This window comes from Heloderma suspectum, chromosome Z (assembly GCF_057233095.1).
Source record: "Heloderma suspectum isolate Gila_16-S chromosome Z, 16-S_ref, whole genome shotgun sequence".
Lineage (NCBI taxonomy): Eukaryota > Metazoa > Chordata > Lepidosauria > Squamata > Helodermatidae > Heloderma > Heloderma suspectum.
The window spans coordinates 3,756,674-3,783,170 of NC_139476.1; the positions used below are offsets into that span (position 1 = coordinate 3,756,674).

Consider the following 26,497-nt stretch of genomic DNA (forward strand, 5'->3'; position numbering starts at 1 on the left):
CAGAGTTCTAGAGAACAGCAAGGAGAGACAAGAAGGCCTTCTTAAATGAACAATGAAAAGACATCAAGGAAAACAATAGAATGGGAAAGACTAGAGATCTCTTCAAGAAAATCGGAGATCTCAAGGGAATGTTTTGTGCAAAGATGGGTATGATAAAGGACAAAGAAGGCAGGGACCTAACAGAAGCAGATGAGATTAAGAAGAGGTGGAAAGAATATACAGAAGAACTATGCAGGAAAGATCTTAATGTCCCTGATAGCCATGATAGTGGGGTCACTGAACCTGAGCCGGACATCCTAGAGAGTGAAGTCAAGTGGGCCTTAGGAAGCATTAGTAACAACAAAGCTAGCGGAGATGACAGTATTCCAGCTGAGCTATTTAAAATCCTAAAAGATGATGCTATTAAAGTGCTGCACTCAATATGCCAACAAATTTGGAACACTCAACAGTGGCCACAAGACTGGAAAAGGTCAGTTTACATTCCAATTCCAAAGAAGGGCAATGCCAAAGAGTGTTCAAACTACTGTACAACTGTGGTGCTGGAGAAGACTCTTATGAGTCCCCTGGACTGCAAGGAGGTCAAATCAGTCTATCCTAAAGGAAATCAACCCTGAGTGCTCATTGGAAGGACAGATACTGAAGCTGAAGCTGAAATATTTTGGCCACCTAATGCGAAGAGAAAACTCCCTGGAAAAGACCCTGATGCTGGGAAAGATTGAAGGCAAAAGGAGAAGGGGACGGCAGAGGATGAGATGGCTAGATAGCATCACCGATGCAATGAATATGGACTTGAGCACACTCTGGGAGACAGCGGAGGACAGGAAGGCCTGGCGTGCTGTGGTCCATGGGGTCACGAAGAGTCGGACACGACTGAATGACTGGACGACAACAACAACAACAACAACAACAACAAGGTGAACCAAAGATCTGACTCGGTATAAGGCAGCTTCCTATGTTTTTATTTAAATTGGTCCCTCATTCAGAAACATGAGGACTGGAATCTTATTTTGGTTTTATGAAAAGGATCATAGCCCAGGGGTAGAAACCGCTGCTTTGCATGCAGAAGGTCACAGATTTAATCTCCAGCATCTCCAGACTGGGCCAGGAAAGACCACCCCTCCGAGGGAACCCTGGAGAACCAAACTGCCACCTAACGTGGGCCATATTGGGCTGGATGCAAGACATATAAGGCAGCGATATAAGGCAGCTTCCTGTGTTCCATCTTTGTGCCTGACAGCTGTGCACAGCTGGAAAAGTGCCGCCACACTGACACTAAGCTCCACCAGGGCTAAAAGGGCCCCGAAAGAGAACCAATGCGCCACAGCACGTATTATTTCATTCTTTCGTCTCATCCACTGCTAGGATGCTTACCATATCTGAAGAGACATCTCAAAGTGGTTTGCAATACAAGATTCAAGGCGCAATGGTATGCATGTTTAGATAGAAAAAAATCCTACAACTCCCAGCATTCCCCAGCTAGCATGGTTGGCTGGGGAATGCTGGGAGTTGTGGGACTTTTTTTTTTTCTGTCTAAACATGCATAGGATTGCGCCCTAAAATGAATTTGTTTATTTATTTATTTATATTTTATTTATTAATTTTTGATATTTTATTTATTTATTTGTGATATTTATATATTGCTAAACATAATAAAATCCCTAAGTGGTTCACATATACATATTAAAACCACATTTAAAATACAATATTAAAAGCACAACATTAAAAACACTTCCAGTTACAATAAGAGCAATACAAGCAGCAGTCAGATGGAGCAGTGTGATTAATTTAATTACAGCCCAGGAAAGTCCAGGTGAACAAGTGCGTTTCCTGGAGGTGTTTGAAAGATGCCACATTTTCTGCCTCCTAAACTGCATGGAGGAGGGTTTTGCAAAGGGTGGGTGGTGCCCGCTGCCGGGGTATTGTGTGGCAACCTTCCATTAATTTCGAGATGACCAGCAAATAGAAAAGTACCCCAGAGTGTTGCACTAGGACCTGTGAGACCTGGGTTTGAATCTTGGATGCATGACCCTTTGCTCAGCCTCTGTCTTTCTCAGTCCAACCTAAAGATGGATGAATCTGTCAGTTTCTCTTTCTCCCATATTTGAATTCTTTAAATCTCACATTCTTTCTGCCCTGTATATGAAAGTATTTGGGTGAAACCCTTATCAAAAATGAACCAAAATGAAATTTGCACCTGTCTCTGCCACTCAGTACAGAGAGCACCACGTTGTACCTCCCAGCCATAAAACTAAGATGAGCAGCTTGGTAGAAAAAAAGAGGCACCAATCTAATTCTGCACCACAAACATGGCTGAATACATAGGGATTCAAACCCAGTCCTTTAAGACTTAAGCACTCAAAACTCTGGGTCTCAGTGGACTACTCTGTCAATTGGCTCCCTGGTTGGCTCCCTTGGTGAACACTATTGCATAGGCTGCACTTGTCTATGCACACTTTGTTGTTCAGTCGTTCAGTCGTGTCCGACTCTTCGTGACCCCATGGACCATAGCACGCCAGGCCTTCCTGTCCTCCGCTGTCTCCCGGAGTGTGCTCAAGTCCATATTCATTGCATCGGTGATGCTATCTAGCCATCTCATCCTCTGCCGTCCCCTTCTCCTTTTGCCTTCAATCTTTCCCAGCATCAGGGTCTTTTCCAGGGAGTTTTCTCTTCGCATTAGGTGGCCAAAATATTTCAGCTTCAGCTTCAGGATCTGTCCTTCCAATGAGCACTCAGGGTTGATTTCCTTTAGGATGGACTGATTTGACCTCCTTGCAGTCCGGGGGATTTGCAAGAGTCTTCTCCAGCACCACAGTTCGAAAGCATCAATTCTTCGGCGCTCAGCCTTCCTTATAGTCCAGCTCTCACAGCCATACGTTACTACTGGGAAACCATAGCTTTGATTAGACGGACCTTTGTCGGTAAGGTGATGTCTCTGCTTCTTACTATGCTGTCTAGGTTTGCCATAGCTTTCCTCCCAAGGAGCAAGCGTCTTTTAATTTCATGGCTACAGTCACTGACTGCGGTGATCTTGGAGACCAAGAAAGTAAAATCTGTCACTGCTTCCATTTCTTCCCCTTCTATATGCCAGGAAGTTATAGGGCCAGATGCCATGATCTTCGTTTTTTTAATGTTGAGTTTCAAACCAGCTTTTGCACTCTCCTCTTTCACCCTCAACAGGAGGCTCTTTAGATCCTCTTCGCTTTCTGCCATTAGGGTGGTATCGTCTGCGTAGCTGAGGTTGTTGATAATTCTCCCGGCAATCTTAATTCCGACCTCTGATTCATCCAACCCGGCATTTCTCATGATGTACTCTGCATATAAGTTAAATAAGCCGGGTGACAATATACAGCCTTGTCGTACTCCTTTCCCAAGTTTGAACCAATCGGTTGTTCCATGTCCGGTTCTTACTGTAGCTTCTTGACCCTCGTACAGGTTTCTCAGGAGGCAGGTAAGGTGGTCTGGTACTCCCATCTCTTTCAGAATTTGCCAGAGTTTGTTGTGATCCACACAATCAAAGGCTTTAGCGTAGTCAATGAAGCAGAAATAGACGTTTTTCTGGAATTCTCTTGCTTTCTCCATGATCCAGCAAATGTTGGCGATTTGATCTCTAGTTCCTCTGCCTCTTGGAAACCCAGCTTGTACTTCCGGTAGTTCTCGGTTCACATGCTGCTGAAGCCTAGCTTGTAGGATTTTGAGCATCATCTTGCTGGCATGTGAAATGAGCGCAATTGTGCGGTAGTTTGAACACTCTTTGGCGTTGCCCTTCTTTGGAATTGGAATGTAAACTGACCTTTTCCAGTCTTGCGGCCATTGCTGAGTGTTCCAAATTTGTTGGCATATTGAATGCAGCACTTTAACAGCATCATCTTTTAGGATTTTAAATAGCTCAGCTGGAATACTGTCATCTCCGCTAGCTTTGTTGTTACTAATGCTTCCTAAGGCCCACTTGACTTCACTCTCTAGGATGTCTGGCTCAAGTTCAGTGACCGCACTCTCATGGCTATCAGGGACATTCAGATCTTTCCTGTATAGTTCTTCTGTGTATTCTTTCCACCTCTTCTTCATCTCATTTGCTTCTGTTAGGTCCCTGCCTTCTTGGTCCTTTATCATGCCCGTCTTTGCACTAAACGTTCCCTTGAGATCTCCGATTTTCTTGAAGAGATCTCTAGTCTTTCCCATTCTGTTGTTTTCCTCGATTTCTTTGCATTGTTCATTTAAGAAGGCCTTCTTGTCTCTCCTTGCTATTCTCTGGAACTCTGCATTCAGTTGGATATATCTTCCCCTCTCTCCCTTGCTTTTCGCTTCCCTTCTTTCCTTAGCTACTTGTAAAGCCTCCTCAGACAGCCACTTTGATTTCTTGTGTTTCTTTTTCTTTGGGATGGATTGAGTTGCTGCCTCCTGAACAGTGTTATGGACCTCCGTCCATAGTTCCTCAGGCACTCTGTCTATCAGGTCTAATCCCTGAAATTCCTCACCTCCACTGTATATTCATAAGGGATATGATTGAGGTCATAACTGAATGGTTTAGTGGTTTTCCCTACGTTCTTCAATTTAAGCCAAAATTTTGCAAGAAGCAGCTCATGATCTGAGCCACAGTCAGCTCCAGGTCTTGTTTTGACTGACTGTATAGAGCTTCTCCATCTTTGGCTGCAAAGGACATAACCAATCTGATTTCGATATTGACCATCTGGTGATGTCCATGTGTAGAGTCGTCTCTTGTGCTGTTGGAAAAGAGTGTTTGCTATGATCAGCATGTTCTCTTTGCAAAACTCTATTAGCTTTTGTCCTGCTTCATTTTGCACACGAAGGCCATGCCTGCCTGTTATCCCAGTGGTTTCTTGACTTCCTACTTTAGCATTCCAATCCCCTATGATGAAGAGGACATCTTTTTTGGGTGTTAGTTCTAGAAGGTGTTGTAGGTCTTCATAGAACTGATCAACCTCAGCTTCTTCGGCATCAGTGGTTGGGGCATAGACTTATATTACTGTGATGTTGAATGGTTTGCCTTGGATTCGTACTGAGATCATTCTATCATTTTTAAGATTGTACCCCAGTACTGCTTTTCCTGCCCTTTTGTTGACTATGATTGCTACTCCATTTCTTCTAAGGGATTCTTGCCCACAATAGTAGATATGATGATCACCTGAATTAAATTCGCCCACTCCTGTCCATTTTAGTTCGCTGATTCCCAAGATGTCGATGTTCAATCTTGCCATCTCATGTTTGACCACCTCCAGCTTACCTTGATTCATTGATCTGACATTCCAGGTTCCTAAACAATATTGTTCTTTACAGCATCGGACTTTCTTTTCACTACCAGACACATCCACAGCTGAGTGTCCTTTCGGCTTTGGCCCAGCCGCTTCACTCTTTCTGGCGCTACTTGGAAATACCCTCTGCTCTTCCCCAGGAGTATATTGGACACCTTCCGACCTGAGGGGCTCATCTTCCGGCGTCATCTCTTTTAGCCTTGTGATACGGTCCGTGGGGTTTTCTTGGCAAGAATACTGGAGTGGGTTGCCATTTCCTTCTCCAGTGGACCACATTTTGTCAGAACTCTCTGCCATGACCTGTCCGTCTTGGGTGGCCCTGCACGGCATAGCTTATGGCTTCACTGAGTTACGCAAGCCCCTTCGCCACAACAAGGCAGTGATCCATGAAGGGGCTATGCACACTTACCCAGCATTAAACAAGGTGGAGCTGATTTCTGTGTAACCACGAGTAATGGTTTATGGAAGTATTTATCTCTTGCCCTTCAAAACAACAGCAGCAACTGTTTTTCCAGGGCAGCTTGCAAAGAGAAGAAATGTTAAAAAAAACCAAAAAAAAAACCAGCAACAACACCACATACCATGACAGTACAAGAAAATACAATAGATTTGCACTGTTAAGTCTGTTTTATTAAGTGTGTGTGGTCAAGGTTCCTCAAAGGATACTTCTGCCCGTTAGCTTGTGCTTTTTGGTGAGCCTGTTCTTGGGAACCAGAGTTCTTGGTCGCTAATAGGGGTTGGCGTGCTGAGGGCATGGTTCGGGAAGCGGCCTTTCCCCCCAGGAGCATGCGTCCGCCAAGAGCCAGGCCTGTGAGGCTGCTTCTGTCATGCCGATGCTAATCGTCTCTGTGGAAGGGAGAACGAGGGACTCACCTGGGGCTTGCTTCGTTCATTAACAGAGCAAGAAAAGGTGGTGTGGGTGGGGGGAGGGAAAAGGAAAAGAGATGTCACAAGCAACTACCAGCGGCCACAAAGCTGCCTTCTAGAAAAGCTGCCAACTGTGCAAAAGGCTGGAGTATTCTCATGGCAAATCTCGTCAGGCGTGACGAGGCAGTTTAGCGATGCCGTTCCAGGCCTGAGAGGGCCCCTGGCGTTGTGCCCTCTGTCTGGTTCCTCTTGTTTCTGCCATATTACCCAGGAGCACTTCACTAGGGGCTACTATTTATCATAGACCGTGACCCTGAACCCGTGTCCTCAGAGACTCCCGACCCCTTGTCCTCTGAAGAAGAGGCTTCAGAGCAATGGAGGCTGGTCGCTCCTATGTCTATGTTGTGGTGAATCTGCTCTGGGATTCAGTCAGAACCCGTCAGAACTCTGCAGCTTGGATAGGTCCTTGGATAGGTCCACCAGCCTCCACTGCTCCAGAGTGAACAGTTTAGGGAGAGGATTCAGCCACAGAAAGGCGTCACGACGTGTCCACCTCCCCAGGAACCCAATTCCCCCCAAAGTTCCCCGGGGTCAAGTCTGGACTTCCCAACACTGAAGCTCAGGTTTCAGTAAGGCTTTCATTGCAGCAATCCCAGCTTTGAGTCTTCGCAGTCCGAATATAAATCAGCAGAGAACAGATCACAGTGTAGTTTCTGAACCAGGATCGGTCTCTGGGTTTCCCACCAACGGATCCAAACAGATTCAGGTTCTGAATACAGAATATGGTTGGCTGGGGCATACTGGGAATTGTAGGACTTTTTCCTGTCTAAACATGCATAGGATTGTGCCTTTAATCAGGGGCGGGATGGCCTGCCTTGAGTAGGGGGTGGGCTAAATGAGCACTAAGGGCCCTTCCAACTCTAAAAATGCTCTGCTTTTATGATTCCAGGTAAATAACTGTCCCACCTTTGTCCTGTTTCTGCCTTTTGGGGGAGCGTTTGTGAAAATGCCTGTTTTTTATTTATTGTCTACATTGATGCCTTCAGCCACAAAGAAGTCAGTTTGTAGATGCAAAAAGAACAAGGTAGCAACAGATCGGTCAAAACAGCATCAGCATGGCCAAGGCAAGCATTAACCACAGAAGCTTACGCGAAGGGAACCCCATTGAGTTCAATGGGAACGACTCCCAGGTAAATGTGTGTACGATGCCAGACTAAAACTGCTGCATTTTTTTTAAAGGCCTGGGGAAATAAAGAAAAGATACAAAGAAAAATAATAATGCAACACTCTCCTGGGGAGCGAATTCCAAACGTGTGTCTACTACAACCAATTGCATTTATCATTTACTCTTACAGAATCCATCTTTCCTGCAGTGAGCTCAAGTCCACAGTTCTTCTGCCTCCCCTCCATTTTTAGCCACACAGCAACCCTGCATGGTTGGCTAGGGCTGCCCCAAGATCACACAGTGAGCGTCATTTCAGGGCTGAGCATGGATTTAAACTCAAGCCTCACCAATCTTAGTTTGATACTCTGATTTCAACACCAAGGAGGTCCTTTCTCTCTCTCTCACTCTCCCCCCCCCCTCTCAAAGCTGGAAAGGATCTCTTTGGTAGCTTACATCAATCCATTTTTCCTCTCTCTTCATCTTACCTTTATATCCTGGAGAAAAAACAAAACTGAATTAAAAGAATGAGTTAAATACAAATCAACAAACACATGAGTAAAATTCTTGAGGGCTGGCAACTGTACAGGGTGTGAAGAAAACGGCTGGGAGAAGCTGGGAACAACTTGTGTGATCCAGAGACTGATTTCAAGCAATTTCAGGGTGGCAAATGTCTAACACCGATAGACATCTAAAGGCAACTGTGCTTTCACACAAGGAAACTTGGAATTCTTTCAGAGCAACAGCAAGACAATTCCTGCTATCTCTAAGTGGGTGTGTGTAGTGTGTATTTTGTGAAGGGGCATGTAAGGTGGGCCTGTGTTTTCTTTTACAGGCCTCTATTTCAGGGATGAGTAACTGTTTTGAGCTGTGGGCACATTTGGCCATTTGAAAAACTGTCCCAGGCACCATCACAAAATGGCTGCCATGGGAGGCGTGGTAAATGATGGGTGACCTGCCCAAAGGACTCCATCTCTACAAGGCCTCAGGTCCAATGCACACTAAAAAATCCCTTTGAACTCATAGTGTTCAGCACCAACAGTAAACCTGTTTCACAGCAATCCCGGCTGCTGGCACAAAAATTTGTTATTTATTTATTTATTTTTAACTGGGAGGGGTAGGGCACATTGGTGGGTGCCAAAAAAGATGTGCGTGGGCGAATTGGTGGCCCTGGGTACTGCTTTGCCTGAGGAAGTTGCTCCACTCTGTCTTATGGCAGGGCCAGCCACTTTGGAAACGTAGGGTGCAATCCTGTGTAGGACTTTGTTCTGTCTAAACAGGCATAGGACTGTGCCCTTAACCCATTTTTTCGGACTTCCCTTTATTTGGCCAAAACATCTGAGAGCACTCCTCCTCCCTGCTCCCAATGATAGCGAACCTATCTTGTTCCCAGATCGTGAAGACCTAAACGGGTGTCCCACATGATTTAAGAGTCGCTGGTCTGCAAACTCCACAGTTGAGTGAATATTTCTGGAGCTTTATGTTTTGTCTTTGCTTTGATTTCTCTGGGTATTTGGATGAGAGTGGAAGGACTGCCTTTGATATCTGTGCTTCTCCTGACCTCTGGTGGCAAATCTTGCATCCTAAGACAGACGTTGCTTCCAGGCCTCACTTGGCAAAGTGACGACTGGATTGCAAAGGAGACCGCTGGATCCTTAACGTTTGTTGGTTCATCACATGTTTTTATCCTGCCCATCTTCCAAGGAAAACTTGGCATACATAGCTCTTTCCCCCCCTCCCCAAGTTAACTTCACAACAACCCCGTAAGGTCAGGGAAGCAAAGAAAACTGGCCACTTCTGCACGGCCCCAAAAGAGGAACACAGTGTCAGGGTGGACACTGAGCCCATAGAATCCCAGAGTAGTTCTGATTCTGAGGAAGAGCAGTCGCTCCTGGGAGAGGAGCGCGCTCCTTTTTCCCCAGGGCCAACAGCTGATGGAGATTCCTCCCACCAGCATTCCTAGCTTAGATAGCAGTCCTGGGAGTGACAGAGCGCGGGAAGCAGACTTGATGGACGCGCGACGCCGACGCAGAGAGCGGCGCCAAATGGAGGGCGCAGAAAGGAGGCGTAGTGCCCGGTTGGCACGCAAACAACGGCTGCGCCCAGAGGATCCAAGGGAAAAGGGGAGGGACTCTCCCTAGCCCATAAGTTCAGGGTCTGCCAGTGATTCCCTTTCAAACGGGGACCAACTGTTCCAACTTAGGGCATAGGTATTCTGCTGCTCATATCTAGTTGCTAACGGTAGAGTTGTTAAGTTGTAAAAGAGGAATAAAGCTTTGAAAAGAATCCCTTTGTCTGTGTCTGGACTTGGCTACTGGATTAGACTGAGAGAGGCCTCCAAGGAGCCCTTGACACACAGGTTTGTATAACACGTGCATGTGCTCATTGATCTGTATACATGCACATTTAGAAATGGATTGAAAATAATATGGGAAGATACTATTGGGGTAACAATAGAGCAAAAGGTATGGAATAAAGTATGGATGATACAATCAAAGGAAACTGTACCAACAGTTCTCAGAGAATGCGTTGAAATGGTTGCACTGATGGCATGTCACACCAGTACATCTGGAAAGAAGAACTAATACCAACAATACAAAATGTTGGAGACAGTGTAACCAGCAAGGTTTATACATCCATATGTGGTGGGCACGTCCTGTCGCATCACAGTTTTGGAACACCATATTCTCAGGAATGGCAAATATCACTCATCAAACCGTACTTGTTACATCAGCATTGGCCCTATTAACATTATGGGAAGAACAAAATGCGAAAGTGACATCAAAGGACTTAATTGCGTCATGCGGAAGGCGGCCCAAAGGGTCATAGCTGAAAGCTGGAAAACTGCAGAACTTCTTACACTGAAATCTTGCTATACGGAACTGTGGCAAAGAGCCACGGCAGAGAAACCGGCTTATCAGGTGAAACTAGCTGAAGGCAAAGTCGAAACATCCAACTTCTATAAAATTGACAGGATTTTATTTTATATACTAATCAGGGACATACACAGCAGTATTTCTCAAAGCCTTTCCTCAAACTATGGAAAAAAGACTAATTTAATCTGTTATGGTGAAGAATTATAAAGAAAATCCTGTACCTTGGCTTGTAAGGTAAAGGAAAAAATATACATATATGCTAAATGTACTACTCTCCATCAATAAGTAGATTTAAATCCAATGTGCTTCTTTTGTATTTCTTCTTCTCCTCCTCCTCCCCCCCCTCACATGTGGTCACCCACCTGACTGCTCGCATGGGTGGGCAAAGGAGAAGGGCCTCTCTTTTTGATCTTTAAGTGCGGGCAGGCTGATACGGGTGAAGCCAGCCCTTCAAGTAACTTGGTCCCAAACCGTTTAAGGCTTTAAAGGTCAAAGCCAGCACTTGGAACTGGTCTCGGAAACGCACCGTAGCCAGAGCAGCTGGCGCAGTACAGGTGTTATATGATTGAATCGCCTCGCCCCCACCAATACTCGGGCGGCTGCATTCTGCGCAAGCTGGAGTTTCTGTACTGCCTTCAAAGGCAGCCCCATGTATAGCACGTTACAGTAGTCCAGCCTGGACGTGACTAGTGCGTGGCTAACTGAGGCAAGGTCTGTCCTCTCTGGGTAGGGCTGCGGTTGGTGCACCAGCCTAAGCTGGTGAAAAGCGCTCCTGGACACCGCAGCCTGGGCTTCCCCAGTTAGCGCAGAGTCCAGGAGGACCCCCAGACTGCGCACTTGGTCTTCCACTGCAACCCCGGCCAAGACCAGTTGCAAACCTCCATCCGAAGTAGTTGGTTTCCCAGCCCACAGTACCTCCGTCTTGCCTGGATTCAGCTACGGCTGGTTCACCCTCATCCGTCCCAAAACAGCCTCCAGGCACTGTTTTGACAGTGTCTGTTTTATTTATGTCTGTTTTGACAGACATAAAAGACAGGACTTCTTCACACGGCGCAGAGTTAAACTGTGGGATCCACTTCCATTTGGATGGCTTTGCAAGGGGGTTCAACAAATTCATGGAGGATATGGCCATCCATGGCTACTAGTCCGGATGGCTGTATGCCACCTCCGGCTTCAGAGGCAGTATGCCTACGTACACCAGTTGCTGGGGAACATGGGCGGGGGCGCGCGGCGCTGTTGCACTCCTGTCCTGCTTGTAGGCTTCCGTGGGCAGCTGGTTGGCCACTACGTGAACAGAATGCTGGACTAGGTGGGCCCTGGGCCTGATCCAGCAGGGCGCTTCTTATGTGTGGCTGCTCAGCCCCTTATCTTGGAGCTAAGCTGTGGATGGGCACCTTCAAAGCTCTCTGGCTCTCTCATCTTAGAGTTCTTGGCTTTTAAAACCAGAGAGGACAGCCCTTCAAATAAAGCAGACTTCTTCAACGTGGCGCTGTCCAACTCCAAGCATCCTGAGCCAGCCATGATGGCTGGGGGAGGCTGGGAGCTGTAGTCCAACAGGTAGGCTGGAAAAGACGATGTCTTTAAATAGAGGACTGTAAGCAGGACACACAGCCACCCTAAAAGAGTGTGAAAGACCGAAGGTCACCTACTGAGCTACGTAGCTCGGTGGGGATTTGAACCCGGGTCACCTCAAATCCATAGGCTGGGTTCACACAACACGACCACCCACACTCAAGGCTGAGTATGGGTTGAGTGTGAGTTGTCATTGAACTGTGGGTTGTTGCTGAATCGTGGGTTGTTGTGCTGTGCGAACCCAGCCGCGCTAACAAACCATGGCTTATTCACCACAAACAGCCCACTACGAGAACCCATGGTTTGTTGTTCGGTTGTGGGCTGTTCATGGTGAGGCACCCTCTCGGTTTTTTTTTTTAATTAGTCTGCTTCCCTTGGGTTGAGCCCTAGATATTGAAAACAACGGTGACGGGGGGGAGGAAAAACTTTTTGCGTGCTCAGAGGCACCCTCCTATTTTCTTTAATTAGCCTGACGCGAGGCTGAATTAAAAGGTTCCAGGCCTGAGGAGCGCAGAAGGACTTAAACACTGGGATGGGGCACAGAAACATTTTGAAAAGAGAAATGGCGAATCAGAGAACAAAGTGGAAAGTGCAATTGTATGCTGGAAAGGCGGAGCAGCGACAGTATCAGGCGGCGCGAAAAGCCTCCAGCGTGCGGGTTTCCGTAGTGTAGCGGTTATCACGTTCGCCTCACACGCGAAAGGTCCCCGGTTCGATCCCGGGCGGAAACATGGTTTTCCTTGGGCGTCCGGTTTTAATTTTAATTTACACTCGCATGCCTCCTAGTGTGCCTGAGTAAGATAAACGCGTGCAATTACTGTCTTGATGCCGGTGAAGAATGGTACAGCAAGGGCGATAGAGATTGCTCTGGGCTGGCTGCGTGTTTTGCAAAAAAAAAACACAACAGCATGAAGCCCATTTCCATTGGACTCCCCCAGAAACCTGACTCGGCTTTCTGAACATCCATGCGAATATAAATGTGCGTTGCAAACAAACTGCCCTAGAATCATGGAAGGCTGGGTGTGAAGAGGGTGGGGTGGGGTGGGGTGGATGCATGATCAAGCCAATGCAAGCAGATGAAGGAGGAGGTCAGTGTAGGGCCTAGGAGAGAGGAATTAAATGACAAGGCAGCGGTCCTTCGGTGTTCTCGAAATCATAAGGAAAGTTAATGGAAGGGGATAAAAGCACTCGCTGCGTTGGCCGGGAATCGAACCCGGGTCAACTGCTTGGAAGGCAGCTATGCTCACCACTATACCACCAACGCCGCCGCCGGGAGCAGCGGGATTTTCCCGTCCTATAAAAGTGAACGCGTCAGTGGGCCATACCATCACCTACCCGGAGGGTTAGAAGCCCGAGGGGTTGGAGATATTCCTTCGCGACATTTTACTCACCTAGATGCCTGAATAGCAGCAAATGACATAAACTGAGGGGAAAAGGGAATTGGTTCCGTCCGCCTTCCCTCATCTACCCCCGCTCCCGCCCGTCTTCGGCGGGATGGAAGGCTCCACCCCTCTGCTTCAGGAGGTGGTCCCTTCCGAACGCCGCTTCCGCCTCCCCGCGGTCGGCAGCACCCGCCCCCCCGTTCCCATAGCGACGCGCCCCGCCGCCGCCGCTCCCCGGCCCGGCTTTGCGTTCCTTCTCCCGCAGCGATGAGAGGCCGCCCGCGTGCCGCCAGTACGCGATATTGGCGGCGCGTCTATGCGTTCGATGGCAACATCGGCGGGAGTAGAGTATCCGAGCAAATATTTATATTACGGAGCACGAGCGTGTAAATATTACATTTCGATATATTTATACGTTTCGTTTATGATGTAGAAACGCGTTTTATAAATATTATACACCCGGAACATTTTTTTTTTTATTATTCACCCCCTGCTCCTGTCGAATGGTCTCCCCCCCCGCCCCCCCGCCTTTTCCAGCCCCTTCGTATCGCCTCAGCAGCGCCTTCCACCCCTCCTGGTTTTCACCGAATGGCTCCTCCCAACCGTCGCACAGCTCCCCCCTTTCAAAGACCAATGGTCCCGCCCACGCCGACGTTCCCAGGCGGCGCCGGCCCGCCCCGCCCCCGCCTCTCGCTCCCTCCCGCGAGGTTTGCGGGAAGCCGCGTCCGCGCCGCGCCTCAAACCCAGGCCCCGCCCCTTTCGCTTCATCGTCTCGCGAGAGACGCGGAGAGCGCGAGACCTCGGGAGCAACGCGCGCCGCCGCAGACCCGACTTCCGGTTCCGGGTTGAAAGGTCGCGGTGGGAGGCTCGCGGAGGCCGGCGGTTTCCCTTTCCCCTCCTTCCCTCCCCCGTTTCCGGAGCTCCTGAGCCTCCAGGAAAGGAAATGGAGCGGGAGTGAAACCGCCGCGGGACCTCCCGACCCCTTCCCTCCCCCCTTCCCCGCAGCGGAGGAGCCTCGGCCTGGCGGAGGCCGGCAAGCCGCGGAGTGAGTGATGGGCGGGCGGGCGGGCGGGCGAGCGGGGCCACGCAGGGGAGGCCCCGCCCCATCGGGGCGGAGGGAGCCCCGCCGTCTTTCAAGGGGAGGGGTGGGGAGGTGGGCTGCCCGCCCCCTGCAGGGCGGGCAAGGGGCTTCTTTGGCCACGCCCCCATTGAGGGCCCCCTGGCCACGACCCCATGGCTTCGCTGTACTCCGGGAGGGTGGGGGAGCCTTCTGGCCGCTCCCCCCACAGAGGGCCCCGTGGCTGTGTCTCCGGCGCATTGGCTGCGCCTCAGCCCTGCCGGAGGAGTGGGAGGGGCAGCCTTTGGCCACGCCCCCGCGGCACTGCAGGCCACGCCCACCCTGCTGCCCCAAGGGGGCCCCTTTGAGGGTGGAGGGATCTTCCTTCAGCCCGGCCCTGGCTCTGCAGCAAGGCTCTCCGCCCGTTGGGTCTCGCATACTTGGTTGTTGTTATGTATTTATTTGAATTATTTCCATGCCGCTCCTCAGCTAGAAAGGCTCCCGTAACATCAGTGAAACGAGACAGCCCAGACAACCTAAAAAGACACGACACGCAAGGAGAAAGGAATGGGGAGGGAAGAGGAGAAAAAAATTTCCAGCCGCTCCACCTGCCTTCCTGTGGGGCTCTTGGGCAGCTGTGTCTTGCCCTTGTTCTTTCTTCTCCAAGTATCTCCTGTAGGACTCATGGATATTCATCACCAGCACCAACAGGAGCCAGTGAGGTGTGGGTAGAGCAGCTATCTCCACTGTGGCGCCCTCCAGATGTGCTGGACTACATATCTCATCATCCGTAACTCTGGGGGTGATGGGAGCTGTAGTCTAAGACTGGTTGAGGAAGACTAGTGTCAGAATATGACCTGGGGTGGACCCAGATTCAAATCCCCATTCAGCCATGGCGTTCTCTGGTTGAGTTTGGGCCAGCCACCAGCTCTCAGCGTAACCTATGCCATCTGGTTGTTGTGACGATAAATGAAGAAGGGAGAAGAGCGGTGGACATAGTGCTCCGGGTCCTTGGAGGAGGGGCAGAATAAAATTGGAGTTGCTCAATCGATCAATGCCATCACCTCTTCCAAGGCTGCTCTGGCCCCTTGTTTGCAGCCCTGTATAAGTGGCTTTGGCTCCACCCTTCATTAACTTTGCCGCCAGACTTGTTTATTAGGTGGTTTAGGTGGAATGACGGTAGGTGGCTTGGCCTCTGCTGGTGAAGAGACCCGCGGTCACTCAGAGGAAGAGGAAATGAGCAAGGCCTGTCTGGACCTTTGCCCTGAAGATTAATAATATAATATATTAGAGGCCCCTAGAATTAAGCATCAGAAGCTTTCCCCCCATCCAAGATGCTCTAACCATATCTTAGGAGCTAGAATGAAGCTCAGCTCCTTCTTAGGGGTTGGAAGGTGGATAACTGCAGGGTGGGAGGCTTTTGCCCTGCCCCTTAAACTAGTGAACTCCAGGACATGGGCTTCAGAATGAGGCTTTGCATACAATTCCATTCTGAAGGAGGGTCTAGAGGAGGGGTGGGCACTTTGTGGCCCTCCAGGTGTTCTGGGCTACAACACCCCTCAGCCCTAGCCAGCATAGCCAATGGTGAGGGATCATGGGAGTTGTAGGCCCAGACTTCTGGAGGGCCACACGTTTCTCACCCCTGGTCTAGAGGTTGTTCGGCTCCGCTCCTAAGATTGCTGCAGCACCTGCCCCATACCCAGTTTTAGCATTGCACTCAGGCCTTCTGCCTTTCCGTAGCCTTATTAGGGGCAAATGTTGAACTGTGGGATTTGGAAAAGAGGTTTGGCTCAGTGGCATCACGTGCAAAAGGCCCCAGTTTCAATCCCCAGCATCTCCAGGTAGGAATGGGAAAGGCCCCTGCCTGAAACTCTGAAGACCTGCTGCCTTTCAGTGAGCTAGGTGAATGAATGGTCTGACTGTATAAGGCAGCTTCCTTGGAGCGACGGGATGATCCCATGCCACTGAAAGTACATCCCTTTCTGTGAGTGATTCAGAAGCAGCATTCTCCCTTTGTGAAGAGAATTGGGAATGTGCTGTATCATGGTGGTTCTGCGAGAGCCTGAGGTGTGTTTAGAGTCAGAGTAGAGCTTTTAGTGTACTGATTCCCTCTGTTTGGAAGTCTCTGCCAGTTGATGTCAGGCAGGCTTCAGGCTTCTGTTTTCGGCATCTGCTAAAGACCTTTTTATTTAAGCAACCCTTCCGTGAGTAAAAACAGCCATGGTTTTATTATCATTTGATTTAAAATATTTTTTATCCTTTTGTATTTTGACTCTCCCCCCCCCCCCCTTCATAGATCTGGAATCTTTTTTTAGATGTAGAGTGGTTTATAAATGCTGTAAATAAATTAATACATTTCTCAGGCCAAGACTAGAATGTGGAGACCAGGTCTGTGTGGATAGAGAAGGGGTCTTTGAGCTCTGCTTCCAGGATTGCAACACTGTGGCTCAGTTTTTGGTGGGCAATAAAGGGTCTCAGCCACTCTAAGTGGATGTCTTTGCCAAACCATGTCCAAGCAATCACACCCCCTGTTCTGTTTGGCTTTTTCTCCCTTTTCTTCTTCATCTAGTTTCTTATCCTGTCCAAGGCTCGCTTAGCAGTTGATGCAGAAAATAAAGAGGGCTCGGCTGGAAAACGAAAGTGCAGGAAGTTGGAGAAGGTAACTTTCCTAAGCCAGTTTGGGTGGTCTGGAGAAGCAGGATCTGTTGTCAATTGAGAGGTTTCAAAAACAACCAGTGGCAGGTCATAGGGGCTTTTAAACATTGTGCTGAACCTCTGAGTTTTGGGTCCGAGTCAAGAAAACTCAACACTCCACTCTGAAATCATGCAGCTCTATAAATAAATAAAGTGTGCAAATGGGTTTCCTTTATGTAGTATAGAAGTGCTTCCTTTAAATGTTTTGAACTTGGTGATTCTCTTCTGTATTTTTCTCCTTTTCAGAATCTGGAGGGGGTTGGTTGGCAAAGAGTTGGGGTGGGTGGGAAAAGACGCTTCAAATATCTAGACAGATATTTCATTCTCCCACCCTTCCCCAAGCCACGGGAATGTGGATTTTGCAGAGGAAAGGCCCAGTTGTTCACCAGAGCACTCCCAAAACATGTTGGTACCTTAAGAAAATCGAAACACACCTCCTAGTCTCTTCTGCGCACTCATGCTTGGTGTGAAAAAAATGGACTAAGACGTTTGTCTCTCTCTTTCATAATGTTAGGACTCGAGGTCATGCATGAAGCTGATTAGCAGGGGATTCAGGACAGATGAAAGGGAGTCTGTCTTGACTCAACATAAGGCTTGTGCTGGAGAACATCTGAGTGAATTCTGCACAGTCGCTCAGATTCGTTAATGTCCCATTCTGCTCCATTAAGGGAGCCAGTTCAGCTCATAATCGAAGTATTATGATGCCCACCAGCTGACATTCAGCATATACAATATTTGCTGGAAGAGCTTAAGTCAGTCACGCTATGGGTGCTTTAGATCAGCTCCGCCCCTTTGGCTCATGACCCGTCTGCTCTCTTGTGACATGTTAACCTGTGTAGATCAGGTTGCTCTTTGGAAGAAGCCAGTATAGTACAGATAAAGGGGTACCGCTTTAGGAAACTAAGGCAGTACACAGTCTGAGTTAGAATCCTGGAATAATAGAATAGTAGGGTTGGAAGGGACCTACAAGACCATGGAGTCCAACCCCCTGCTCAGTGCAGGACTTTTCAGCAAAGCAGTTGAGGAGGCAAAGCAAATTACTTTGGCCAGTTTTAAGAGCATGCTCTGTAAAGCTTAAAAACACCTACCCCACCCTGGTGCCTCCAAATATTTTGGGCTTCAACTTCCATCGGCCCCAGGCAGCGTGGCTAATCGTCAGGAATTCTGGGAGTTGTCTAAAACATCACAAGGGCACCAGGTTGGGGAAGGCTGACCTACCTGGAGTGCAGGCAAGAGACCCACAATCTCTTGTCTGACTGTACTTCCATCTGCATTGTCCCTCAACATTTGGGGTCCCATCACAGGATGGAAAAAACAAACAAACCACTTCCATTTTGTAGATCCCCTTCAGATCTTCACATCCTTGCTACATTTTTCTTGTTACTCTCCTCACTACTTTTTTATTGTTTCCCACCTTGGTTGCCAACGGAAGCTGCCAGGATTACGTGGTGTGGCATTTGGATATGAACAGGGATTGGATGCGTGAGGGAAAGGGCAGGGGGGACCGTGGGTTGGATTGTCCCAAGTAGACTGCTATCCTCCCTCTACCCCATCTCTTTCCCCTTAAAAGAGGAAAGAGGGCAACCTCTTTCAGTCCAGGGGCCAAATTCCATTTCAGAGAAGCTCTTGTGGGCCACGTTCCAGTGGTGGGCAGGGCCCAGGCAAAATGGGGCAGAGCCAAAAGACCAGCCTGTTTTAGCTTAAGCTCTTCCTGCCAGGAACAGCCTTTGGAGAGGCATTTCAACCTTTTAGAATGGGGGAAAAGTTGCACAAAAGCCGGAAAACCACCACAAGATTGGTGGCTGGGGTAAAGAAGATGGGGTCAGGGAAAAGGGGCGTGGCCATCTATGGAACCTCAGCTGGATTTGGCCCTGGAACTTGGGATTTACTACCCCTGCCTTAAAATAACAGTTAAAAAATAGGCCAACTCAGCCTCAAAAAGAATAGATGGTGGATCATTTCGTGGAGGGAAGAGATGGTTTTATCCAGAATGTCCTTCTTCCTTGGCTGTTTGATATAGCCTTCCTAGCACTGTGTGTACGCATGTTTTCCTTGTTGCTGGGGGCTGACCCTGAATTCTTGGAAGTTCAGATCTTTGCATGGATGTTTGCAAAAAAAAATAATTTCAGTCCCATTTTTTGGGTATGTAAATTTTGTTTTTAACAAATCAAGCCTTACATAGAGCAGTGCAGGAATCCCCAGTAGCTGTGTTTGCATCCCTGAGGTGCTACATGGTCCCTGATCCATGTAAGGAACAAACCTGGGGGAAGCTTCCAGGTCTCGGGAACAAAAGAGCCATGCTCAGACAGGTACTTCTAAAATATTTGCAAATATAACAGAAACAAAAAAGAAAAAGGAGGGAGAAAATCAACAAAACAACATTGGCAAAGAAGCATATCCATTCTCAATAACTGTTTATTGAAACAGATAACTGTTTATTGGGATAAACAGTTATCTGTTTCCATAACACCATTAATAAAAAATCAAAAGGAGAAAAAAAGATTCACCAGTTCTGTTTCAAATATTTATGTTATATATACCTAAATAAGCATCCCGACAGAATTAATGACTGTAGGATATATGTTGAAATTCAGCAAGAGCAGTAAGATCTTATGACCACTGAATGATAGGTGGTGGGTGTCTATCCTTCCAGCCTTGAAGTATGAGTCTTTTTGCAACTGTAAGGGCACCCAAAGTCCACTTTTGCTGTCAGTCCCCACATCACAGGAATATAGTTTTAAATCCCGCAAACAGGTCCTAATGGGCTATTGCAACTCCCTAGACCCTTGAAAAGAACGTTTGGATTTTCTTAGGAGTATCATATGGTTCCCTATTTCAGGACCTGGATTTTTAAAAAAAATTAATCCTTTCAAAGGGGCTGCTGGCGATGCAATGAAAAAAGAAAAACTGAAACTGAAACCTGTTTTTGCTTATCGTGAGTGGGACTGTTCCATCCTTGGACTGTTAAAGGTGTGTGTGTGAGAGAGGGTGCGATTGGAACCTGGCCTTGAGACAGGCACACGTTTAATCATGTTTGAACACTGACATGGCTGGCCTTGAAGACTCTGTCCCTGATTGGGGGAGATGGGGCAGGCGTGTGCATAAACGCCGTGCTTGGATTTTTCTTAGCCGAGAAGTCTGGGAAATGGTGGGCTTTCTGCTGGTCATGTCTCTCAAGCTTCTGTGACTTTCCCCCCTTCCTGATCCTCATGACCTGTTGCTTTGGATGAGGACCAAAGTTCAGCGCTGCTTGGCTGATGCTTGGTGGGGGAGAGAGGGGTGTAAAGTTCTGGACTTTTTTGTCTTTAAATGGTGCATTCTCATGTCCTGGTTTTTGGCTGTCTCGGCAATTGCAGCTTGGCTTATGCTGCCTGCGTTGTCTGAATTGGAAAGCCCTTTTCTGTCTTCCGTGTGTTCCTGAGAGCTGCGCTGGTTTGCTCTGGAAATGTCAGGATTTTGGTGGTTGCGGTAAGCCTGTGTTTCTGGCATTCTGGTCTGGTCTCTTTTTCAGTAGTGTTGGATTAACAGCAGAATCCTATGCATGTTTACTCAGAAGTAAGCCCCTCTGTGTACAGTGTGGCTTACCCCCACGTAAGTGTGCATAAGATTGCAGCCATTGTGTGCCAGTCAGGGACCATAGCGGTACAAGTGGACCTTGCAACAAAATGTTGCAGTGTTGAAGTCCTTCAGTTCCCGGATTCTGGACACTCCATTCCCCTCCCACTCCTTTTCCAGTCCCCCCCCCCTCAGCATTCTGTCAGGACGCTGAGTCCTCATTACACTTTTTGTGGATCCCCCCTTTAGGTTTCCCCCCTTAATTTCTGTGAACCTTGGGGTTCCGCCAAGCCTATGGTACCTCCCCAAGGTGGGTGCTGTTGTGCTTACCGTTTTGGTTGTCAAACACCCTCCCCAGAGAGGCTTGCCTGACACCTGCATTGTAGTCCTTTCAGTGTTGATTGAAGACCTTTTTATTTTCCCAGGCATTTTAACCTTTTATTTCCTCACACAGTGTGTAGTTAAACTATGGAATTCACTACCACAAGATGTGCTGATGTCCACCAACGTGGATAGCTTTAAAAGGGGGTTGGACAAATTCCTGGAGGAGAAGGCTATCGATGGCTACTAGTCTTTATGGCTATGTGCTCCCTCCAGGATCAGAGGCAGTGAGCCTATGTACACCAGTTGCTGGGGAAAATGGGCGGGAGGGTGCTGTTGCGCTCATGCCCTGCTTGTGGGTTTCTGGTTGGCCACTGTGTGAACAGACTGCTGGACTAGATGGACCCTTGGTCTGATCCAGCAGGGCTCTCCTGATGTTCTTTTAGTACCTTCATTCTGCTATATTCATTGATTATTTTTATTGCTGCTACTGGGTTTATTTAAGTTTTATACTGTGGGTTTATTCTCCCTAATGATTTGGACGGTTTTCCTCTTCTACGGTCTTAAACGTTTTATTGTTAACCCTCCAGAGAACATTAGTTAATAAATAAATGTTAATAAATAAATAGTGGGAATGGTTTGGATTGTACGTCTTTGTGGTAGAGCCCCTGCTTTGCATGCAGAAGGTCCCAGGTTCAATCCCCGGCATCTCCAAGTAGGGCTGAGAACGACTCCTGTCTGAAACCCTGGAGAGCTGCTGCCAGTTGGTGTAGACCAGAGGTGGTCAATTTGAGGCCCTCCGTATATTTTGGCCTACAACTCCTATCAGCCCTTGCCAGCGTAGCCAGGGGTGAGGGATGATCAAAGTAGGCCAAAATATCTGGAGGGCTACAAGTTGCCTACCCCTGGCGTAGACAGAGCAGAGGTCAATGGATCTATGGTCTGGTTCGGTATGAATCAGCTTCCTGTGTTCCTAATGCGATCGGCCATTTCTTCAGAAGCATGAAGACTAGAGTCTTTCTTTACTTTTATGGGAAAGGTCATAACTCAGTGGTGAGTCTCTCCATTTTGGGCTGGGAAAGACCCCTTGATCCTAGCTAAACCCCGGAGAGCCAATGCCAACCAATGCGGACAGTACTGAGCAACACGCACTAGCGTGCTTTGATGTGATATAAAGCCAGCTTTCTCTGATCTTTTAAATAACCAGTGTGTTTAGTTCTTCTTCTGGGCTGGATTTTGGACTGCAGGTGAGGGTTTTTCATGCCAAAATCCTCCTTTCGTAAAGGGCCTCCTTGCACACTGTAAAATAAAATATCTGGGCAGAGGCTGAACTGAACTCTTCCCTCTGCTGGACGAGGTTTCTACATGCAGGGGATGTTTTCTAGTGGTGTGGGAGCATTTAAATGTGATTCTCCCACCTGCAGGACGAACTGGTTGAAGATGCTTCACCATTCTATTAAAGATAGAAGCTCCAGAGTGAATGATCTCACTCTGCTGTCATCATCCCCGCCTAATTCCCCCCCCCCTTTCTCCTAGTTCCTTGACCAGTTCGGGGGAAAGGCCGAGGATGACGGCGGTGGACTCTCTGCCAGATAGTGCGGAGGCAGTGGAGATGGAGGACACATCCGCTTCTCGCTTCCAGGTGGAGAAGCATTCGTGGGAGGGGCTGCGTGATATCATTCACGGCAGCCGGAAGTACACAGGGATGATCGTAAACAAGGCGCCCCACGACTTCCAGTTTGTCCGGAAAACAGAAGAATCAAGCCCTCATTCACATCGACTGTATTACCTAGGTGAGACTGGCTTTGTGGTGGGGTGCTGGTCTTTGGGCTGAAACCGAGCAAAGTTTGGGGTCACTTGCCAGCTTTGGACAGCAGGCCAGCTGTAGGGAGGAGCGGGAAACTTGCTTCCCTGCGTTTTTCTCCTCTTCCTCCCCCTGGCTTTTCACTTCTCATCATGCAGAAGAAGCACAGCCATGTGCAGCACAGCCAACCTGATGTCCTCCGGATGTGTTGGACTACAACCCCCATCATTCCCAGTCAGCATGGCCATTGGCTGGCTGGGGATGATGGGAGCTGCATTCCAACACACTTGGAGGGTACCAGGTTGGAAAAGGCTGGCCGTATGGATGAAGTTCTTCCCTTCCCTCTTGAAGCCAGGTATGAGCAGTTGATCTTGGGCTTTTAGGACAGTAGCAACTTCTGGGCTGCATTCAGCCCTCAGCCTGCCAGCTGCCAACTACTGAACTTGCTGCTCTTTGCATTATTATTATTATTATTATTATTATTAATAATAATAATACTAATAATACTAATAATAATAATAAGATTTATATGCCACCTTATCTGCTAAGAAGTTGTCAAGGCGGTGTGCAGCAATTTAAAACAATAACACCTTAAAACATAAACACAGCCTGCTGATAACTCCTTCGTGTATGTGTGTGGGGCACCATTTTAGCTACTCAAGGAACAGCACTTACCTCTGCACATTGGAAATAGCGGGAATGATTACACCTATGAATTTTGGTTAGTTGTGCAAGATATTTATTGATCTCTTTGCAATCCTTTGTATGTTTGCTCAGAAGTATTCTCATTGTATTCAGTAGGGTTTACTCCCAGGTAACTCTACATAAGATTGCAGCGTAGATGTTAATGGCCTCTTTCTTTTTGGGATAATATAGCTGAATACACATCATATCTGTAACTCATTTCCCTTTTATTTTCAAAGCATGAAATAAACACTTCTAAAAAGAACTAGGTTATCTATACAGATTTCACTGCATAATCCAGACCTGGGGAGTCACCCAGAACATAGCTGGAAATGTTAGGGGCTTTATTCTACAAGCTGAACACCCCATGTTCAGCTTTTCTGTAAGCTGAACTGGACTCAATTCAAGGTGCTGGTTTTGACCTCTTGAGTTTTACATGATCTGTGTCCTTCCATATCATTTCTACCCCCACCCTCTGGAAATTAACAGTTTGCTGTTGAGGGCCCATTTCAGATACGATCCTCTCTGGAGGTGTGGTTGTCATTTCTTCATGGTGGTTCTACCCGTCTCCTTCCTTTTGGCTGAAAAGTAAACAAGAACATTATTCCACCAGCTATTCAGGAATTATTGCTATTAGAGGTCATAAGTCCCTCTGCTATTTTAATATAATACTAGGTTGTTGTTTTTTAAAGAAGTTTTAATTAAGTGTGCAACATCAGTCAGTTAGATTAGCCAGTCAGATAAACACACACACATCTATATCTTGATAGACATGCCCCCAATTAATAGGCTGACAAAAATTCAATTTATTTTTATTTTTAAAGTACCATTATTGAAAAAAATTCAGGTGGGAGATTGTGAAGAATGTTAAAGGGCTGTGGGTTCTGGTCTACAGAAAAAGAAAAATAAGGTTTCTTCTTTCCTTGTTGCTTCCAAAAGGAATGCCATATGGAAGCAGGGAGAACTCCCTCCTCTACTCCGAGATTCCCAAAAAGGTACGGAAGGAAGCCCTGCTGTTGTTGTCGTGGAAACAGATGTTGGATCACTTCCAGGTGAGGGACACTGGATGATGTGCTGGGCTCCCTGGCTTTGTGGTGCCCGGTGCAATCAGGAATTCTACTCTGTCAAATAAATAAAAAATAAAATACTTACTCCGCATTTAGACTAAATCTGGCAACTCAAGTGTGATGTGGTGGGAACGCCTCACTTGGCACCTGCCAGCCTCCCTGTCCCTCCTGGTTTTAAACTTTTATAAGGTTTTTCTTTAATGTTTTTTTTTTTTAAACTGGGAGGTTGGTATGCTGCAAAGGAAAGCACCAGCCTCCAGCACCACCTTTCTTTCCAAGAATGTCTCTGTGGTCCATGTGATATTCTTTCAAAATAAGGTGGCTGTTGTCCAGAAAAAAAGAAGAAACCACTAAGTTGAGGTGGTAGAGAATGTTCTGGGGTGACAGATGGGATGTTGGGTAGCCAGGTGTGTGTCTTCCCTGGCTTTTATGAGTGTGTGTCTTCCCTGGCTTTTATGAGTGTGTGTGTGTGTGTGTGTGTGTGTGTATTTAGCTTGTGCATGATGCAAATGGGTGTTTTGCCTGTGTAGGTGTTAGTTCCTCTGAGCACCCCCAGTTTGCCTACTGTGAAATGGGTAACGGAGCAGAGAACTGTGATTGGTTTTATGTTTTAGTTCTCAGACCCCATTTCTTCCTTGTACTTAAGTTCTTGGGCAATTTTTCTTTTAGCCTCCCCAGTTTGCCTTCTGGGAAATAGCTGTTTCCTGACTCGCCACACTCACCGTGGCAGCTTTTTTGTGAATGGGCAAGCCCCTCCCATGACAGCCATCTTGTGAGAGTGTCCCACAACACCCTCAAAATTCCAAATGTGCCCATTGGTCCCGAAAAGGATGATAACCCTTGGATTAAACGATGCGTGTTTTACCAAGCTCTTTCAGATCTGTGCTGTGATAGGGCAGTGGTGGGGAAACTGTGGACTGACTGATGTTGAACTCCAGCTCCCATCAGTTAATATGGCCAATGGTTAGGGCCGATTGGAGTTGTAATCAAACATCTGGAGGGTCCCAGTCAGGAACACTTAAAAGATTCAGGGCCCAGTCTTTCCATTGGTATTGATGCGAGGTTTTTCCTAAGCATGATTGGTCTGCGGAGGGGGGGCACAGAAAGGAGAGGGTTAATCCTTCCCTTCACATCTGTGATTCCACTAGAAATCCCCCCCTGTGTGGCCTCTAACCGTACGGGGAAAAACTCCCAATTGAAAGATTTTTTCTAAGTTTAATTGCCATGCCAGGTGGGGGGGGGGGAGGTTGGAATCCCCCTGGAAAATTGCCCCCGCTTTACAGCTAAACTGGGAAGAAGAGCTTCCCTTGGCACCAATGGACACTGAGTGCTCTGAGGAATAGACCTGGGACTGTAAGTAATAGGTTCAGGACCACGGGGCCAGGCGTAGCACTGCCCCAGGCCCCCCACCCCTTTGATCAAGGCTCTGCCCCTCTCCAGGAACGGAAGCTGAAGTGTGAGTGAGGACTAGCTCAAGGTTGTGCTCTGTGGCTGAGCTTCCTCGCGCTCGGCCCTCTGTCTGCCGCGCCACCCTTGATTCGTGCACGCCTGGCCCCTCCTTCACCCTTGCCGGCTCTCTCCACTGTCCACCAGGCTACCCCTCACCACGGGATGTATTCCAGGGAGGAGGAGCTCCTGAGGGAGCGCAAGCGGCTGGGCGTCTTTGGGATCACCTCCTACGACTTCCACAGCGAGAGCGGCCTCTTCCTTTTCCAGGCCAGTAACAGCCTCTTCCACTGTCGGGACGGAGGCAAAAATGGCTTCATGGTGAGTCTTTTGCCACTCGGTAGAGCTCGCTTCAAGGATGTGGCGCAATTCTTGAACAATCCCATCCGGTGTTGCCGAGCTGCTCCTGTTGGTTCCATCCTGGGCCCTGATTCTGAGTAGCCTTTTCGAGTCTTCCCCTGGAAGTTGAATGAAGTCCCGGAGTGGCTTTGCACGTTCATAAGAATGTAAGAAGAGGCTTATTGGATCAGACTGAAGCCTCTCTAGCCCAGTATGCTCTATCTTAGAGTGGCCAGCCAGGTGTCTCCGGGAAGCTCTCAAGCAGGACATGAGTGCAAGGGCACCCTCCTGCTCCTGTTCCCCAGCATGCTGCCTCTGATTTCAGAGTTAAAATATAGCCATTGTGAGTAGGAGCCATTGACTGCTTTATCCTCCATTAATAAAATAAAAATAAATAGGAA

General features: G+C 47.9%; 2 protein-coding genes and 2 non-coding genes across 10 annotated transcripts in view; 2 read left to right on the forward strand and 2 right to left on the reverse strand.

Moving 5' to 3' along the window:
• The window catches only part of LOC146333506 (uncharacterized), a 29,606-nt gene extending 16,309 nt beyond the window's left edge, over positions 1-13,297 (reverse strand). For all 4 annotated transcript variants that reach the window (XR_014786517.1, XM_084826428.1, XM_084826429.1 and 1 more), the window contains exon 1: positions 13,139-13,297. Coding sequence is in view for 3 of the 4 variants with exons in the window: in XM_084826428.1 (XP_084682554.1) it covers positions 13,139-13,167 (29 nt within the window). In the remaining variant the exon portion in view is untranslated. The remainder of the gene's footprint in view (positions 1-13,138) is intronic.
• Positions 12,406-12,478, forward strand: TRNAV-CAC (transfer RNA valine (anticodon CAC)). Its single transcript has one exon. It is a non-coding gene; the product is annotated as a tRNA-Val (tRNA).
• TRNAG-UCC (transfer RNA glycine (anticodon UCC)) lies at positions 12,940-13,011 on the reverse strand. Its single transcript has one exon. It is a non-coding gene; the product is annotated as a tRNA-Gly (tRNA).
• A 645-nt stretch (positions 13,298-13,942) lies between the features above and the next one.
• The window catches only part of DPP9 (dipeptidyl peptidase 9), a 58,172-nt gene continuing 45,617 nt past the window's right edge, over positions 13,943-26,497 (forward strand). Inside the window, exons 1-5 of one of the 4 annotated variants that reach the window (XM_084826046.1) lie at positions 13,966-14,174; positions 16,756-16,845; positions 22,293-22,549; positions 24,184-24,296; positions 25,905-26,078. In XM_084826046.1, the coding sequence (XP_084682172.1) occupies positions 16,790-16,845; positions 22,293-22,549; positions 24,184-24,296; positions 25,905-26,078 (600 nt within the window). In that variant the 5' untranslated portion in view covers positions 13,966-14,174; positions 16,756-16,789. Of the gene's footprint in view, positions 14,175-16,755; positions 16,846-19,755; positions 19,851-22,292; positions 22,550-24,183; positions 24,297-25,904; positions 26,079-26,497 lie in introns of those variants that run through there. The other 3 variants (XM_084826050.1, XM_084826047.1, XM_084826048.1) reach the window with 3 other exon arrangements.